The sequence below is a fragment of the Silurus meridionalis genome, chromosome 13, assembly GCF_014805685.1.
Source record: "Silurus meridionalis isolate SWU-2019-XX chromosome 13, ASM1480568v1, whole genome shotgun sequence".
In the NCBI taxonomy this organism is placed as follows: Eukaryota; Metazoa; Chordata; class Actinopteri; order Siluriformes; family Siluridae; genus Silurus; species Silurus meridionalis.
Genome location: NC_060896.1, coordinates 6565453 through 6585337, shown reverse-complemented (window position 1 = coordinate 6585337; position 19885 = coordinate 6565453). Strand labels below are relative to the sequence as shown.

Genomic DNA, 19885 nt, shown 5'->3' with positions numbered 1-19885 from the left:
CAACACATTTTTCACACACATTTTTTGCCTTTTTGCATCGATAGATCTTTTACTAGATGTTTATATACTGGTGCAACGGGGCTCTTGGTGCCCTGCTGTCTGTACGCTGTGAGCATCTTTTGATTAAATCAAGGTCAGGTACAAACAAATAGATGGTACAGCAGTACATTTAATGTATAAAGTGCTAAGATAAGTATTTCTTATAACTAAATTAGCAGCCCCATATACAGTGCTGTTCATCCTTCTGTTTATTTACAGAAGTAAGATTTAGATAGAGGAATTTAATCAAGGATACAAAAGATTAACAAGTCTGTTATATAAATCAAACAGTCAATGTATAAATTAGACCAAAAGGTTTTTTAATTATATTAAAAAAGCATGTAACTAAAGTAATTTTTTTTTTCACTATTGATTTCATTTGTGATAAATTGTCCTATTAGGGTATTTAAATTAATATAATAATTTTAATCTCAGGAGCTCTCAGAGAACTTTTATGTCTACATAAAATTTCCGCAGATTTCTACAGTGGTAAACGTTTTCCTTGTCGCTGCTTTGCCCTGACCAGAAACCATGATCAGTGTTCCCATCTGTTTCTAACTGGTTCACACTGGCACCATGTTTACACTCTCGTGTACCATGGATGAGAGCGACCAAAAACAAAATAGTTGAAATATCATCCCCGAGGCTGTCATGGTGACTCAGCAGGAAGTGTTGCCAACTGCTTCAGGGGAGTGGTTGCCCTAAAATAAATGAAAATGAGAAAGAAGGGTTGTTTAGTAACTCTTCAACCAGGATCAACTAGTTACTGAAGATGAACAAACAAATGAATGAATGAATTATAGCAGCCTACAGCATAAAATACAGTTATTATCCCTCACTGGCTGCTTTTTTAATGAGTGGCTTGTGTATCCTGACCTGTTCTCACACAAGTATTACTTCTAATAATCTGTTTAGCATTTAAATTCATTCATCAATCGAATAACTTGGCTTTTTAATTGCCAGTACAATTTTTTCGCTTTGGGACTGTTTGTGAACAATCATGCAGATCATATTTCTCGTATCTCATATACGTCATATGTCATATATCCTATGTGTCGACTGTGCAGTTTTATTAATTTCTTTCACTCCTTTTAATAATGTGTAAATATTTTAATTATAAAGTCTATCTAATGTAAAGTCTATCTAATGTAAATACTGTGTAAATCCTTTGTGACTAAAACTGACTAAGAAACGCACAAGAATTCCAGTGTGCATGTTCTGCAATGTATCTGTGTAAATGGCGATAAACGTCTAACCTTTATCTGGCATGTCTATAAGAAATCCAGTTTCTTTATATTCTGTTTAGATTATGCTTTTGTTATAATGTTTTTTGGTTGAATACATTGACGAGTATCATCTGGACATCCAGACAATTAAAGGAATAAGACACAGAGGAAAGAAAGCTGCATGTACATAGTTAAAATGGTCAATATTACAAATTTGCTCACATTTATATGTAAATATTAAATATCGGAAATGTAGAATTTTCTCCAGAAACAAACAAAACACAAATGTTTAGAGAGTAATATATATTTTTTTTAATCACATCAAGGAGCCTGTCGTATGAGTGAGCAGACTGGAAGAAATTCGGTGAAAACATCAGCACAAGTCTTGAATATTACATAAAGTGAATATTAAAATTAAATATTCTACTGGGAGACTTTTACATCTGAGATGATCCAAAGAAAATGTTCAGTCACAATGTGTGAATTCATCTTATACAAATAACACTGTGACCTTTGACATCCTTTTTTTGACATACACATTTTTTGCAACATTGTGCTACAAGATCAAAGTCTAGTTAGAATCAAAGGTGTTAATAATTAAAAATACAAGTAATATTCATGTTATATAATATAATAATAATATTATACTATTACAGTAAGCCTAGTATTAAACTTATTTTTCTGATTTACTAGCTTAACCTTCTTGTGAGATTCTATTTGCCCATATTAAATAACACAGGATTGTGTACTGAAAATAAATTTGACATAATTATGTCTTATAATTTAATAGTAATCAATATTATTTATTGTTGGATTATTAAATCAAGCTCCAAGCAGATTTACACACTAAATCTGGGCCAAAGTTCAGGCAACTTGCGAGAAAAAGTTCAGTGAGTACAAATGATCAGCAAGTGTTACAATGTCCATTTATCACGTTATCTTGACAATTAATCTGTTCTGTTCCTTTTACAAAATATGTTCCCTGTCAACATTTTAAACATGCCATGTAATTTGCACGTAGGCTCCCTGGTCAGCTTATACTTCAATATACTGTTTTTTTTTTTATCGATGTGTAGTTTATGGCAATAAAAAGACAATAAACCTTCAAGTTGTCAAAATTGCAAGGAATGTGAAGCATTTCTACTTCATGCTCACAAAGTAAACACAGTGTTCCGTGTTGATCTTGTGTATATTGTTCACACGTTTCCGGTGTTGATCTTGTGTTTTTTGTTATGACTTAAGCCAAAACTACAAAGTCAGCAGGCAGAGGGGAATAAAAAATTGTAATAAAGAAAAAAAAAATAATTAAAAATTCCAAATACGTAAAGCGTAATGCAAAAAATATTGCAATAAACGATATAAATACTATTACAAAGATTGAATTCAAGTGTACTTAGCGATAATCTGATATTTAATTTGATCCCCTGCTCTCAATAAACACAGTTAAAAATAGTGAATTTAAAAGGGGAAAAAAAAATTTTTATCTTCCAAAAAGCAACGAGCCAAAGAGCTCTGCATATTTGCATACTTCTGTCTTTTTTTGTGCATACTTGTGTCTGTCCAATGAAAGTGCTCACAATGGCTCCGCCCACAGCTCTGTATTTAGGATAAAACTAACAAGAAGCCATAGATGCTGTATTGTTTCTACATCTAACAACATGGATTCCAGACCATCTCTGACCGAAGATGATTTCTCCTGTCCTGTGTGCTGTGACATCTTCAGTGAGCCTTTGCTCCTGGCCTGCTCCCACAGCATCTGTAAGCGCTGCCTGCACACCTTCTGGCAGCAGCGAGGGGTTCTAGAGTGTCCTATCTGCAGGACCGTGTCCTCCAGCTCTGAGCCTCCGCTCAACATCGTGCTGCACAACATGTGTGAGGCGGTGCTGAGGGAGCGGAACCGGAGGATGTCAGTGGAGATGGAGGGGCTCTGTAGTATACACCGTGAATCTCTTTCTCTGTTCTGTGTAAAGGATCAGAGGCCTCTCTGCACCAAGTGCAAGAACTCCAGATTACACAGCAGGCACACCGTCTGCTCAATACAAGAAGCTTCTCAAGACCTCAAGGTATGGAATTAGATTCTCAGCATTAACATGGAACAATATAAGTTATATACTCTATTCATATAGTACAAGTTTATAAATATATTAACCTTGTCGGATTACGAAAGCACCTAATGCTTCGTCACAATGAGTTTTAAAGTGTATACAAGTCATTTTTAAATGGTGCACATAAATAGTATTTGACGTTATGTTAAACACAGCCTCCCAGACAAATAGTTTCTCTCTTTGACAGCACAATATCAATGAGAAACTTGCACAGTGCATTATTTTACCTGTATAAGCTGTGGTGTACCATTTACAAACCATGCACCATGTATCTGACTTGCACACTGTATTGCCTTTAATAAATACAATAAACAAAACCATGAACACGTTTTCTAATGTAACCAGAACCTACAGAGTAACCAGAAGCCCATAAAACAGATACAAAGTTGATAACGTGACTAAACTATAAATTTAAATATAATATTCATTTATTTCAGCATGCACAAAAAATATCTATAATCCAATTTTGTACTTGTATCAAAAACAAATCAAATCTAATAACCACACTTTTAATTCGTCAAGTTCATCAATGTAAATAAAAGACCCTGGCAAATAATTATCAGCTGCATCCAATCAATCGGTTACAAAAAAGTACTTTTTAATTTTTAAAACATTTAAAAGAAGTGCTTTTTCTACTTGAGTGCAATTTTGGATGGATGGTTCCACTTTTATTCATTACACTGGCCTGTGTATTACATAATTCCTTTTATCAGTAAATTATTATTTATGATGTATATATCATTACTGAGTAAATTACTATGTGTAATAACATTTGTAAGCACACACCTAGTGGAAATAGTATTTATCTGAGGTATGTGATAGTAGTATGCATGCAGCATGTTATTATTATTTCACATTAAAATAAAGCGTATGCAGCCAATTAATATGTCATTGTTTTCCCACATGCAGCAGGTACTCCAGATGAAACTAAAGCCATTAACTGAGAAGATTAGAATCTATGAAGACTTCAAACAATCCTGTGTTAATACTAGCGTGCACATTAAGGTGAGAACTGAAATGACTTATAAGTGTATATTACTTTTTTTTTTCTGGCTGAGTTGGTCACACTATATGATAACTCTACATGACAAGCTCAGTTTATATACTTTTATACCTCTATAGAAGCAGAGCCAAAGCACAGAGACACTGATCAGGAGGGAATTCGCAAAGCTTCACCAGTTTCTCTGGCATGAAGAGAAAACCAGAATAGCTGCACTAAAAGACGAAGAGGAGCAGAGGAGTCAGGAAATGAAGAAAAAGATTGACAAGACCACAATACAAATATCCAGTATCTTGGACACCATCAGTGTCATTGAGAAACAGATACATGGAGAAGATTTGCCATTTTTACTGGTACATATGTTACTACTTATTTAATTCCATTGGGTTTTGTTTTTTTCAGTTCCTTTGGCAAAATTAACCATTTATATCTATTTTTGTTTTGTAGCACTATAATGATTCACTTGAAAGGTGAGAACCCTCATTGTTGTTTTGTTTTTTTATCATTACATTTATAATCACACCAAATTAATTGGACATGATGGATTTTTCTAAAATGTCTGAAATTTCTTTTAGAACTCAAGCGAAACTAGAAAATCCAGAGAAATTATCTGGAGTTCTGATCAATGTAGCAAAGCATCTGAGCAACTTGAGCTTCCAAGTTTCAGAGAAGATGCACAACTTTGTACAATACAGTAAGTACTGAGCATGATGCACTAACAATATAACAATATTACTGTAATACAGTCAATTCAGTTGTTAAACTGCAACGTAATAAAAAAATTATTTGAAACCAATCCTTGTCTTCTTTCTCACTTTAGCTCCTGTTGCACTCGACCCCAACACTGCTCACGCTGGCCTCATGGTGTCTGATGATCTGATTACGGTGGAGTATAAAGGCGACCTTCAGCAGCTTCCTGAAAACTCGGAGAGGTTCGAGGGCTATGTGAGTGTCATAGGCTCTGAGGGCTTTAATTCAGGCATACACTGGTGGGATGTCGAGGTTGGAGACAACACAGCCTGGGCTGTGGGAATCATCTCAGAGTCTGTGTGTAAGCAGAGAGAGAACCTCTCACGGTTCGGTATATGGTATATAGGTTTCTCTAATGGTAAATATGGTAAAGGATATGCACCAGAGATCCTGACTCCACTCCGAGTTAACAAGGCAATCCAAAGGATAAGGGTTCAGGTGGACTTTGACAAAGGCAAGGTGATCTTCATTGACTCAGCCCAGAATACCTGTTTGCACATCTTCAAACAATCGTTTAGAGAGAGAGTTTTCCCTTACTTTTACAGCCACTGCAGAAACCATCCTCTGAGAATATTACCAGCAAAATCCTCCATGCCTATTCAGATTCATGGTTAGATAATACCAGTCAACACTACACTCAGACAATATTTAATAAAGGTGTGTTACTTTAAATGGTATTTTTGCTAGGTGCATTGCAAATGAACAGACTATTCAACACAAAAAAGGTGTGTGTGTATATATATATATATTGTGTGTCTGCTCATGTGCTCATCCATTCAGTAAATTTTGTAGCAATAAATCATGTAGAAATGGTTCGTGTTTTTGTGCAAAACAGTTTAAAAAGTCTACTCAGAATGAATCCTCCCCCCCAAAATAAGTGGCAGTTCTGCAGGCAGGAATTCCTTGTTGATGAGAAATGTCAAAAGATAATACCAGACCTGTTTAAGCAAGCAGGAATGCTACTCTAACTTAATTAACCACCCATACAACCAAAATGAGCAGAAAAGCATTTTAGAATGCACAGCATGGTAAACCTTTGGGTGAATAAATTTTAACAGCAGGATTCCAAATTTTTTCAGCCGAGAGCATGATTTAGAGGGTAGAACCTAGACGTGCTGCCATGCCATTCAAAGCAGCATTTGCTGGCATACACACAAACACATGTAGCTCTAAAGATCTATTTGGAAACCCGTGTTGGCATTAAATATTGGAGTTAAATTCATTTATTGGGCCAGATGTACCACAAGGCCCTGATTCATTGATGAGACCAAGCAGAAGAGTATTCAGTGTTTTCTCTGAAACCATATTTATCATTTTGCTCTATATTATTGATAGAAAACATAACATTATTGTGGTTAATAGGTCTAAGCCTAAAAGCATCTTTACTGTTTTCACTCTGATGAGAAAAATTTTAATAATCAAATCAGACAAATCAATTTATTATTTTTGAAGTTGAAGACAAACCATTCATTTTTTTTTTCAAGTTTTAATTAAGTGTCTTTTTGCTGTAATCTGTATATTATTTTACCTTGTGTGGAGCAGTCATTGATTACGACATGTAAATTTGTAACTTGTAAAAAATATCACTTGACTATTCATTTTCAATAAACTGTTAAAGTCAATATTTGATCATAAATCTTGTGTTATGTAGTTTCTAATCATCTGTCAAGCCTAATGGAGGCAGTATTATGGTACGGCCGGGAACAGCTGCCAATTTAACTGTATAACTGGATATTAAATGATAATGTGATTGCTGATTGAAATAGCAGGATGAATTTGAAAGTTAATAAAGCTGTACATTTTACTCGTATTGATTTAAATGCTGCTAAAATGATAGGAGTGCAGAGGGATAATGATTTAAAACATGCAAAAGCAACAAAATAGCTTTTGAAAAGAATTTGATGTTTCTACATGGTCATCTGACCTCAACCCAGCTAAAGTCATGTATTGGAAAAAAAAAAACCACACACACACACACACACACACACACACACACACACACACACACACACACACACACACACACACACAAAAGCAGCTACTGAATGCAGTTGTAGTAAAAACCTGGCAAATTCATTTCAAGAAAGCATACTCAGCATTTTGTGATGTCCACGGCTTCAGTGGTTTATAAAGAACCTTTAAAAGTATAATTATACCTGTGTTCTCAAATACATTGTGGTGGTACTGAAGAAAATGAAAAAAGTTATGTCACTGTCCAAATACCAAAATATACTGTATTGAATCTTATCAGATTCGACCTCCCCAAATCAGATAATGCAGAATTGTTTACAGAAATAAAACCTTACAGATAGGTTTATAACCGCAGAATTAATTATTTCCTGTTGTATTATGTAAGTACATTCACTCGTAATTCTGGACTACATCTAGGCCAAAGTTCATGCAAGATCTTAGAAAAAGTTCAGGGTTTAAAAATATTTTTTTTATTATTATTGCAATGCTCATTTATCACGTTATCTTGACAATTAATCGCACTGTTCCATTCTCAAAATATGTCCCCTGGCAACATTTCAGACATTCCATATACTGTAATTTGCACGTAGCCTCCTAGGGCTTTTAGACACAGAAACGGTGTTCTTTATGATTGTAGATGCGATTCTTTATCATCTTTGACATGAAAGAATCAAAGACAGTACTTACAGGTTTTAAAATGGAAAGGAATCTGAAGTACTTAGGAATGTTACTACAAACAAATTTCACATACAGGATGAAAATAGACATTTCTGGAGTTGAACATTCGGGTACAGTTTACTTTTAGGAATTAAACCTATATAAATACGTGATTGCAATTAAATCTAAACTAATTTAATTACTTCAAACATTTGATTTAAATAAAAAGAAAAACTTGATTTAAATATATTTTTTTTGCAAGGTTTAATTTTTAGCCTCCACCTGAACAGTCTTTTTTAACACAGTTGTCTAATTAATATCTAGACATTAAAAGTAAAATCACAAAACAAACAGCTCTTTGTGTGTGTGCGTGCGTGTGTGTGCGTGCACGCGTGTGTGTGTGTGTCACTCTCCTTCTGTGTATGTGAGAGTGTGTGTCCAATGTGACTGATCATGCTGGCTCCGCCTACAGACCTGTGTTTACAATAAAAGGTCTATCAGAAGACACAGATGCTTGCCTGTCTCTACATCTAACAACATGGATTCTAGACCCTCTCTGACTGAAGATGATTTCTCCTGTCCTGTGTGCTGTGACATCTTCAGTGAGCCTTTGCTCCTGGCCTGCTCCCACAGCATCTGTAAGCGCTGCCTGCACACCTTTTGGCAGCAGCGAGGAGTTCTAGAGTGTCCTATCTGCAGGACCGTGTCCTCCAGCTTTGAGCCTCCGGTCAACATCGTGCTGCACAACATGTGTGAGGCGGTGCTGAGGGAGCGGAACCGGAGGATGTCAGTGGAGATGGAGGGGCTCTGTAGTATACACCGTGAATCTCTTTCTCTGTTCTGTGTAAAGGATCAGAGGCCTCTATGCACCAAGTGTAAGAACTCCAGATTACACAGCAGGCACACCGTCTGCTCAATACAAGAAGCTTCTCAAGACCTCAAGGTATGATTGGCGTTTGTCATGTTAAATACAATGTATATATTCTTGTCTATTTAGTTTTTAAACAGAACGTGTGTCATTTGCTTGTGCTGTAAAACAAATACATGAATGTCACTTGTTTTTATAGAAAATGTAAAAAACTAAAGAAGAATTAATTTGTAGCTCCTACGATCCCAGAGACTGCAAAGTCCTGTAGAACGGGTCCTCCAAGACTTTTGAAATTTTCACCCTTCGAATGGAAAAGCAGAAAGCTGTTTTTCCACAGCTCACTTTCCTGAAAAAGTCTTGCACAATTCAGATGTTTAGATATTTGAGGCATAGTATTTTACTATGTTTTGAAAAATGGAAAATATTTACTAAATTCTACAATTTTACGTTTTTTTTGTTTGTTTGTTTGTTTGTTTGTTTTTACAATAGTTTTTCCTATACAGTCAGCACTCCAGATGAAACTGAAGACGTTACTTGAGAAAATTAAAATCTATGAGGACTTTAAACAATCCTGTATTAATACTGGAAATCACATTAAGGTGAGGCCCTTACTGTACATATTAAGTACATTTAATTATCTTCTTCTTCTTCTTCTTCTTCCTCTTCTTCTTCTTCTTCTTCTTTCGGCTTCTCCCATTAGAAGTCGCCACAGCAGATCATACCCCTCTGTCCTCTACATCTGCCTCTTTCAAACCAACTACCTGCATGTCTTCCCTCACCACATTTAATTATATAATAAAGAAATTAACACATACACTGCATATATCTCTATAGAAGCAGAGCCAAACCACAGAGACACTGATCAGGAGTGAATTCCAAAGGTTTCACCAGTTTCTCTGGGATGAAGAAGAGGCTAGAATAGCTGCATTGAAAAAGGATGAGGAGCAGAAAAGTCAGATAATGAAGACAAAGATTGACAAGATCACAATACAAATATCTAGTGTCCTGGACACCATCAAGGCCGTTGAGAAACAGATACAAGGAGACAATTTGTCATTTCTGTTGGTAAAATTAGTTTCAGCTACTACTTGTTGAACTACTTGTGAATTCTTTGTAAGTATTGTTTGGTTCATTTTGTTCTTTTGGCACAATTAACACTACATTTATATTTCATGATTTCTAGAACTACAAGGCTTCACTTGAAAGGTGAGAGACACACGCCTCTCCGCATTTATTCTAACTTCAAACTAACTGCACTATATGTCTCTAAATTTTCTGAATGCTCTTCTAGAACTCAAGCTAAACTAGAAAATCCAGAAAAATTATCTGGAGTTCTGATCAATGTGGCAAACCATTTGAGTAACCTGATGTTCCAAGTGTCAGGGAAAATGCAGAGCCTTGTACAATACAGTGAGTACTGAGGGGATTGTAGCTTTACTCAATATTTAATTATTTTGTCTGCCTACATAGAAGTATATAATATAGTTTTTATATAATCATCCCATTTGATCCCAACACTGCTCACGCTGGCCTCATGGTGTCTGATGATCTGATCACAGTGGAGTATAAAGGCGAGCTTCAGCAGCTTCCCAATAACTCGGAGAGGTTTGAGGGTTATATAAGTGTTATAGGCTCTGAGGGCTTAAATTCAGGCACACCCTACTGGGATGTTGAGGTTGGAGACAACACAGCATGGGCTGTGGGAATCATCTCCGAGTCTGTGTATGAGCACAGAGAAAATCTTTCTCGGTTTGGTTTGTGGTATGTGGGCTTCTGCAATGGCAAATATGGTAAAGGATATGCACCTGAGATATTGACCCTGTTGCGGGTTAGTGATAAGATCGAGAGGATAAGGGTCCAGGTGGATTTTAATAAGGGCAAAGTGATCTTTACTGACTCAGACCGTAACATTTGCCTGCACATTTTCAAACAATCATTTAGGGAGAGAGTTTTCCCTTATTTTTACAGCCACTGCAAACTACATCCTCTGAGAATATTACCTCTAAAGTCCTCAGTGACCATTCAGATGGACAGATAATAATAATACCTGACACAATGAATTGTACTCATGTCCTGGCCTCTTACTCCATAATCTCTGAAAGATATGCTGAATCATGGCTGTCAGTTATTTTTACAATTACTCAGTACTGTACAAACATAAACGTGTGCCTATAAAGAAGTCATAAAAAAATTCAATGATCATAGAAAAGAAGGGTCATGGACATTTGTGTAGCTAATAGCTGTTTTCAAGTAGTGTGCCAGAGCAAGATATCATATTTAATAAAAATAAAAAGCTATGACAGGATGAGTAATATATTGATTTTATCACTGGTAAAATCACGCTTTGAGTGCCTAAAATTTCCTCACTCATGGTCATATATCTACACTTAAAAGTTAATCTTGCAGCAGTACCTAAGAGGTAAATAATTCAGCAGACACGTTTTGGGAGAGTAGCATTTTGTTATTAAAAAGATCATATTTACATAACCGTATAATATGGCCAAGCTTGGAGACCTTGATCTCAGAGCAGCAGACTCAAAGCTCAGATAGATACAATGCTGTATACAAGAGACATGTAATGTGAGGTACAATGCTGTATAGAGGACACATGTGCTATAAGGAACAATACTGTATGTAAAACACAAGTGCTTTGAGGTACAATGCTGTATGTAAGACACATATAATATGAGGTACAATACTGTATGTAAAACACATGTTTTAATGTACAATGCCGTATGTAAAACACAATTGCTGTTAGGTATAATGGCGTATGTAAAACACACGTAATACACAGTAAGACACAAGTGCTATATGGAACAATACTGTATGTAAAACACAATGCTTTGAGGTACAATGCCATATGTAAAACACAATTGCTGTGAGGTACAATGTCGTATGTAAAACACAATTGCTGTGAGGTACAATGCCGTATGTAAAACACAATTGCTGTGAGGTACAATGTCGTATGTAAAACACAATTGCTGTGAGGTACAATGTCGTATGTAAAACACAATTGCTGTGAGGTACAATGCCGTATGTAAAACACAATTGTTGTGAGGTACAATGCCGTATGTAAAACACAATTGCTGTGAGGTACAATGTCGTATGTAAAACACAAATGCTGTGAGGTACAATGCCGTATGTAAAACACAAGTCATACAGAGTAAGACAAAAGTGCTATATGGAACAATGCTGTATGTAAAACACATTTGTTGTGATGTACAATGCCGTATGCAAGACACATGTGCTGTGAGGTACAATGCTGTATGTAAAACACAAGTATTACACATTAATACACAAGTGCAGTGAGGTACAATGCCGTATGTAAAACACAATACACAAGTGCTATATGGAAAAATGCTGTATGTAAGACACATTTGCTGTGAGGTTCAATGCTGTATGCAAGACATGTACATGCAGCATACATACACCATTTGTTGATCTGAAAACTTTTCCTTTGTAGTGCCCAAGTAACATCCAGCAGCTGTTTTCTTATTCCTGTATTTGCATATACATGTGAACAATACAATAAAGGAACCATTCAATCTCCTGTTAGATAAGTGTGACTATTTATGGCTTAATGAATTCCCCTGTACTCCTGCTGAATACTTTTTCATTTTTTAGTGAGCTCGAACTAACATGAAACATTGTCTACTGTCCACCACTATATTGAGGTATATTTTGCAGTTATTGATTAACATTCCAAAAATTTATTATTTCTTTCAATCATTGTCAGTAAACACTAAATCCTGTTCAGGATTGGGAACACAGTATACCCTGAATGGGATGCCATGAACACACATTCACACAACATTCCCAACTTTTCTCCACAAGAGGGAGCTATTAACATTCAATAATCCTTGTGTTCCTGCAGATGATATTGTGATTTGTGGTGAGAAGAGGGAGCATGTTGAGAAGAGCCTGGAGAGGTGGAGATATGCGCTGGAGAGAAGAGGAATGAAAGTCAGTAGGAGTAGGGAAGAGTACATGTGTGTGAATGAGAGGAGGGCAGTGGAGGGGTGCGGTTGCAGGAAGAAGAGGTGAAGAAGGTGGAGGAGTTCAGGTACCTGGGGTCAATAGCGCAAATGGAGAGTGTGTTAGAGAAGTGAAGAAAAGAGGGCAGGCAGGGTGAATGGGTGGAGAAAAGAGATAGCAGGAGTGATTTGTGATAGAAGAGTATCTGTGAAAGGGAAAGTTTATAGGACTGTGGTGAGACCTGAGATGTTGTATGGTTTAGAGACAGTGGCATTGAGTAAAAGACAGGAGGTGGAGCTGAAGGTAGCAGAGCTGAAGATGTTGAGGTTTTCGTTGGGACGAGGATGGACAGGATTAGAAACGAGTTTAGTAGAGGGACAGCGCATGTAGGACGTTTTGGAGACAAGGTGAGGGAGGCGAGATTGAGATGGTTTGGACATGTGCAGAGGAGGGACATGGGGTATATCGGTAGGAGAATGCTGAGGATGGAGCCACCAGGAAGGAGGAAAAGAGGAAGACCAAGGAGGAGGTTTATAGATGTGGTGAGGGAAGACATGCAGGTAGTTGGTGTGACAGAGGCAGATGTAGAGGACAGGGGGTATGGAGACGGATGATCCGCTGTGGCGACCCCTAATGGGAGAAGCCAAAAGAAGAAGAAGAATCCTTGTGTTCCTACAGGTAAATTAGGTCATGCTTCACATCACTGTGACCGTCATTATTTACATAACTTACATATGTTCACATGCTCTGTTGGGATGTTGAATATATAATATATGTTTAGAAAATTAAATGTTGTAGGCAACACCACTGCTACTCCACTACTTTATCAATCTGTTCATAATGTTGACTATTTACACCTTGCAAGATTTAAATGACAATATGGGTTAGAGTGTTTGAAATCTAGCAATCATTACATTTCAATTCTTACTGTTTTTAAGAACAAGACCTAGACCATAATGTTCATTTTGTTTGGAAAAATTGGATTTTATCTCTAGCTCCCACATAAAACAGCTAAATTTGGACCATGATGTGTGGCTTAGATCATTGTAATCTTGAAAAAAAAATTGGCGATTAACTTGTAGTTGGTCTAACAAGGCTTATTTAAAGTGTTGCTTCGATGATTTCTTCTATGAGTTCCTTCTGCAGTCTTGATTAAGACTTAAGGTCTGACGTGGCGCTTAATCATCAACAACTTCCAAAATCAGTGGGGCCAGGTGCTCAGAGTGGCGAACACCAAAGGTGAAACTGGGAGCTTTAGGTCTTGTGAAGGTCACCTACAAAGATATATACATACATATACACATTTACACATTATAACTCATATGTAATTGTCCATTGTGTGTGAGTAGGTTTGGTGGCCTATCTGACCGATATTTCTTTTGACTAAATAATCAGAGAAATCCGTGACGAACCTGCTCAGGATAGTGAGCTCCGGGCCCTGGATTCTGGCTTCTATCACCAGGTAATTCGTTGCGGCCAGACATGCTGAACTGCGGGGATTTTAATTTGTAAATGTTTGTGTCCACAACTTTGTAAGTTCCAGGACCTGGAGTCTAAGAGAAGCATAGAAATGTATCATCATCAAAATAACTTTATAGACTTCTTCTCATGGTTTGTATGTGTTTATTCTTTTATTGTTACCTTTTGCAAGTCTTCAAGGAAGCTGCCTACTTTGGTGCGGTCACCAAAGGAGAAGCTCGGACCAGATTTTACATTTACTGCATTTGGACCCACCACTGGGGGAAGTGAATATGCAGCAGGCCCTGAGCAGAGAAGAAAACCTGAACCCGTGTATCCAGAGCATAATAATCTGCACCTGCTGTGTCATTCTGAGGAGCAGGGCGTACCTGGTGTTTGGTCACTGCGGATAATTTTTGTCCTAGGAGACATTGTGAATGCAGGGGCAGAAGGAAGCGTTTTCAGAGCTGCTTTCTCTGGTTCATAAGTCCCTAAAAGAATAATAAAAAAAATCTATATTATATACACATTTTAATATTTTCTGTGAACAACATTATATTTTATTTAAGTGTGTCAGGGCCGGTTCTAGACAATAATATTAGAGTGGGCTTGTACAAACAATCGGTGGGAAATCAGTGGTAGTGGCCCCCAACACCTAATCCATTTCTAATATTTATAAACTAATATTTACACAATTTGAAAAATGTCATTAAAAAGATTCTTATTTTTCTACTTTTATAGAACTTCTCATAAACTAGAACTAGAACTTTCTTGATTCATTACTTAACCAAAGACAGTATTAGAACAATTTATAACAAAATATATATATTTTTTTCCTCACTTTATTAATTTATAACAATCAGCAACCTAAAATTTTATTTGTATTGTTTATGAGTTATATCTTTATTTCTTTTTTTTTCTGTCTGGCTATTGTTACAACATTAGTCTCCTGTTTCCCATGGCAACAATCCTTGCAAATTTAATCATGTCTAAAGTATTTGTTACAGAAGAACAGATGCATGCATCCAAAGTACAAAGTACTCCAGTTATGTACCAGGAAGTATGAAATGAACGGCATACATCACAGAAAGCCACTCTGGGTAATTAACCAATATTAGCTGGGATCTGGCTGCTTTGGGGTACTTGTTGAGGACAGAGGAGGAGCAGGGTTTGTGAAATAGTGATGGGTAGTGAAAGAGTCATTTGTTTATTTTCTCATGGACGCCCACGAGAAAAGCATCGCAAAATCTCCATAGGTTACGTACAGGAAATGAGGAATTGAGTAGTTTACCTCTCTACACTCTTTTAGTCAGTGTCGTTCATTCTTTTATCACGTGACTCCCATACGCGCTATACCGTCCAATACGCAGGAAGTAGAATCGAGTAGTTCATCTCACGAGTCCTCTGGTCCAAGTCGTTCGTCCTTTTGGTCACGTGACTCCCATTGACGATATGGAGGTGATTTAAGAAACGAAATGAACTAAATGACTAAAAAAAGATTAGTTCATTTTGATGAACGAGATTCAAAGATCCAAGTTACTCAAATGATCCGCTCTTCCCATCACTAGAAATGAGCGTGAAGTAAGGATGAAAAAGTATTCTGTGCTGCTGGGCCGGGGCTTAGGCTGGCTGTAGGCTGCCCACCCAATTAGAAGTTAGAAACCATGCTGGTATTTTTCGTGTTGTTCTTCCTTTTGGCTAAAATAATACAATCGAACTTTGATTGGGTGGGCAAGATGCAAATTCACCCCGGCCCACTGCTGCCACGGCCCTGAAGTGTGTGTGTGTGTGTGTGTGTGTGTGTGTGTGTGTGTGTGTGTGTGTGTCTGAAAGAGAGAGAGATAGAGAGAGAGAGAAAGAGAGAGAGAGAGCGTTCTCACCTGGTCCTGGGGTCTTAAAGGCCTCAGGGTCTTTGGCTCGGCCATATATTGAAAATGCAGGGGAGCCATTACGTCCAGTCTTTGTGATATTGGAGGGTATGAGGTAGCAAGGTCCGGGGGAGCAGGTCTCGATGGGTTCCTGATGTCGTACTCCAAAACTGTATGCAGGAGCTTTCCATTTCCGTGGGTCATGGTCATTTGAACCTGTTCAGCAAAAAACACATGCATAAATAAATTTGTTACCTAATATACCTTAAAAAGGTACTTAAACTGTCCCATAGCAACAACAACAACAACAAAAATAATAATAACTATAATAATAATGTTTTTATTGCAAAGCTTCCATGTTGCATGTTCTGTATCACCCAAATTTAGTAAATGCATTATTTTGTTTTATTTTATAATCAAAATGTACAGTATATTGAAAAAAAAAAAAAAAAAATATATATATATATATATATATATATATATATATATATATATATATATATATATATATATATATATATATATATATACAGGAGTGCAGAATTATTAGGCAAGTTGTATTTTTGAGGATTAATTTTATTTGAGGATTAATTTGAACAACAACCATGTTCTCAATGAACACAAAAACTCATTAATATCAAAGCTGAATATTTTTGGAAGTAGTTTTAGTTTTAGCTATTTTAGGGGATATCTGTGTGTGCAGGTGACTATTACTGTGCATAATTATTAGGCAACTTAACAAAAAACAAATTCATACCCATTTCAATTATTTATTTTTACCAGTGAAACCAATATAACATCTCAACATTCACAAATATACATTTCTGACATTCAAAACCAAACAAAACAAATCAGTGACCAATATAGCCACCTTTCTTTGCAAGGACACTCAAAAGCCTGCCATCCATGGATTCTGTCAGTGTTTTGATCTGTTCACCATCAACATTGCAGCAGCAACCACAGCCTCCCAGACACTGTTCAGAGAGGTGTACTGTTTTCCTCCTTGTAAATCGCACATTTGATGATGGACCACAGGTTCTCAATGGGGTTCAGATCAGGTGAACAAGGAGGCCATATCATTAGATTTTCTTCTTTTATACCCTTTCTTGCCAGCCACGCTGTGGAGTACTTGGACGGTGTGATGGAGCATTGTCCTGCATGAAAATCATGTTTTTCTTGAAGGATGCAGACTTCTTCCTGTACCACTGCTTGAAGAAGGTGTCTTCCAGAAACTGGCAGTAGGACTGGGAGTTCAGCTTGACTCCATCCTCAACCCGAAAAGGCCCCACAAGCTCATCTTTGATGATACCAGCCCAAACCAGTACTCCACCTCCACCTTGCTGGCGCCTGAGTCGGACTGGAGCTCTCTGCCCTTTACCAATCCAGCCACGGGCCCATCCATCTGGCCCATCAAGACTCACTCATTTCATCAGTCCATAAAACCTTAGAAAAATCAGTCTTGAGATATTTCTTGGCCCAGTCTTGACGCTTTCAGCTTGTGTGTCTTGTTCAGTGGTGGTCGACTTTCTGCCTTTCTTACCTTGGCCATGTCTCTGAGTATTGCACACCTTGTGCTTTTGGGCACCCAGTGATGTTGCAGCTCTGAAATATGGCCAAACTGGTGGCAAGTGGCATCTTGGCAGCTGCACGCTTGACTTTTCTCAGTTCACGGGCAGTTATTTTGCGCCTTGGTTTTTCCACACGCTTCTTGCGACCCTGTCGACTATTTTGAATGAAACGCTTGATTGTTCGATGATCACGCTTCAGAAGCTTGGCTATTTTAAGACTGCTGCATCCCTCTGCAATATATCTCACTATTTTTGACTTTTCTGAGCCTGTCAAGTCCTTCTTTTGACCCATTTTGCCAAAGGAAAGGAAGTTGCCTAATAATTATGCACACCTGATATAGGGTGTTGATGTCATTAGACCACACCCCTTCTCATTACAGAGATGCACATCACCTAATATGCTTAATTGGTAGTAGGCTTTCCAGCCTATACAGCTTGGAGTAAGACAACATGCATAACGAGGATGATGTGGTCAAAATACTAATTTGCCTAATAATTCTGCACTCCCTGTATATATATATATATAAATTTAAAAAAAATCAGGAGTTATCTTTAAAGGTCTTTACTCTAATTATGGTTCACTGTAAATGAAGGTAAAGGTTTATGTATGTGGAGTGAAGACATGCAGGTTTGAAAGAGGCAGATGTGGAGGACAGAGGAGGTATGGAGACGGGTTAATCCGCTGTGGAGACCCCTAACAGGAGCAGCCGAAAGAACAAGAAGACTCTTCTGCCAGTATTTTTTTTTTTATGTGTAATTACCATTTATTTATGTACCTTATATCTTTCTTTCAAGCTACACTATTGTACACATTCCCATGTGAAAGATGCAAAGGGTGAATCGGATGTAAATCCAATAAAAGTGTACTGAATTTTTTAAGCACTTGGTTTAGGTACGCTTTTTCTTAATTAAGTGTACAGGAGTGTACAACTAGAGAGTCCAGGACCCTTCCTTCTTGATTTGTATTGTATGCTTCTTTACCTATACATGCTGGGAGGGCATACTTGGGACCAGGACTCTTGTACATTGCAGCAATCGGACCTTTAGGCCTGTGAGGCCTCCAGGCACCAACCCATACTCCAGAATTGTCCATTTCTGTTCTGCAGAAGACCAACAAATCAGACAGGCATCCTAAAACAAATCTTCTGAATGTTTGTCAGAATAAGAATAATGCCCTCAAATGTGAAGGTGATTGCATTGAGGTTGGAAAAGAAAAGCAAGGAGCTGAGAAGAGAAGAGAAGAGAAGAGAAGAGAAGAGAAGAGAAGAGAAGAGAACCTGAATTAACGTGTAGAAGATAAATGTAACTCTGTTATATATGTCTTCTTGTATCTTTCGAGTAGTCGGAATGATCTTCACTTACAGTCCTGGACAATAAAACAAAGCAAGAATATGTTTAGACTCTTAACAGATGACTGACGTGAGTTCAACGTGTAAGTCTGAGTGTAAAATCTGAGATCGGTGTAATGGCTCACGTTTTTTTTTCCTGTCGTAAGTGAACAAATGTCTTAGAACCGCGAAAGGACTTTATTAAATATAACGTTCACAACTCGCGATCACGACACTGGGAGCCACGTGCAGCGCCGCGCACCATATACGCGCGTCTGTCTGCCTTTGTGTACGCGCCGTCGCTATGGCAACGCGTCGAAAAATCCACGTGGATCTGGTCAATACGTTGTATCCTGTTTGCGGTGTTTCATTTAATCTGACAACTCCGGTTTAATATGTTTTTATAAATAATTGCTTACTTAATTACTTACACACACACACACACACACACACACACACACACACACACACACACACAGTAAAAACTTTCTTTTCGGCTTCTCCCGTTAGGGGTCGCCACAGCGGATCCTCCGCACGTTTGATTTGGCACACACACACACACACACACACACACACACACACACACACACACACACACACAGTGATAAGTCAAAATCTAAACTATTTGGCTCTAGGAGGCAAGTTGTATTCCACGACGGTCTGGAGAGTTGTTAATGAGTGTCTGCAGGTGACAATGAAGCATGGTGGAGGTTCCTTGCAAGTTTGGGGCTGCATTTCTGCAAATGCTCTGGATTAATAGTGTCCTCAATGCTGAGAAATACAGACCAATACTTACGTTTCCATCATGAAATACCATCACAATACCATCAGAAAGACATCTGACCCCGATGAAAAGCAGTTTTACAGAAATCTGGATGTAGCTTTAGATCCATAATGTACAAACCAGAGATGACTATAGTAAGAACAATTTCACCAGGATGAAAATAATCTTTGAGAGGAAACAGATAGACTCAAAGGGGAATTTAATAGACATATTTAGGTCTTATCAGCTATAAATTTTTCCTTTGTATTTTAAGAATAAAAATGAAATACTGCATTCTATATGCATTAT

The 19885-nt window shown here is 37.4% G+C and overlaps 3 protein-coding genes across 6 annotated transcripts; 2 read left to right on the top strand and 1 right to left on the bottom strand.

Moving 5' to 3' along the window:
• The first annotated feature begins 2911 nt into the window (after window positions 1-2911).
• LOC124395787 (E3 ubiquitin-protein ligase TRIM39-like) lies at window positions 2912-6828 on the top strand. The gene is made up of 6 exons (XM_046864622.1): window positions 2912-3328; window positions 4280-4375; window positions 4493-4723; window positions 4818-4840; window positions 4946-5064; window positions 5191-6828. Exons 1-6 carry the CDS (start codon window positions 2924-2926, stop codon window positions 5733-5735), a joined length of 1419 nt encoding a protein of 472 aa, XP_046720578.1. The 5' UTR covers window positions 2912-2923; the 3' UTR covers window positions 5736-6828.
• Window positions 6829-8277: 1449 nt separating this feature from the next.
• LOC124395815 (E3 ubiquitin-protein ligase TRIM35-like) lies at window positions 8278-12537 on the top strand. Its single transcript, XM_046864668.1, has 6 exons — window positions 8278-8691; window positions 9120-9215; window positions 9451-9681; window positions 9800-9822; window positions 9908-10030; window positions 10102-12537. The coding sequence occupies exons 1-6, from the start codon at window positions 8287-8289 to the stop codon at window positions 10652-10654; spliced, it is 1431 nt and encodes a 476-aa protein (XP_046720624.1). The 5' UTR covers window positions 8278-8286; the 3' UTR covers window positions 10655-12537.
• Window positions 12538-13725: 1188 nt separating this feature from the next.
• On the bottom strand, window positions 13726-19058 carry LOC124395931 (outer dense fiber protein 3-B-like). 4 transcript variants are annotated; one of them, XM_046864820.1, is made up of 8 exons: window positions 18960-19058; window positions 18763-18851; window positions 18467-18585; window positions 15930-16133; window positions 14439-14540; window positions 14233-14354; window positions 14004-14144; window positions 13726-13865 (listed from the first exon to the last, which is right to left on the bottom strand). In XM_046864820.1, exons 3-8 carry the CDS (start codon window positions 18576-18578, stop codon window positions 13770-13772), a joined length of 777 nt encoding a protein of 258 aa, XP_046720776.1. In that variant the 5' UTR covers window positions 18579-18585; window positions 18763-18851; window positions 18960-19058; the 3' UTR covers window positions 13726-13769. The 4 variants fall into 4 exon arrangements, with proteins under 4 accessions (XP_046720776.1, XP_046720777.1, XP_046720779.1 ...); XM_046864821.1 differs by having other exon boundaries at window positions 18467-18580; XM_046864823.1 differs by having other exon boundaries at window positions 18848-18851; window positions 18960-19044.
• Between the last annotated feature and the right edge of the window lie 827 nt (window positions 19059-19885).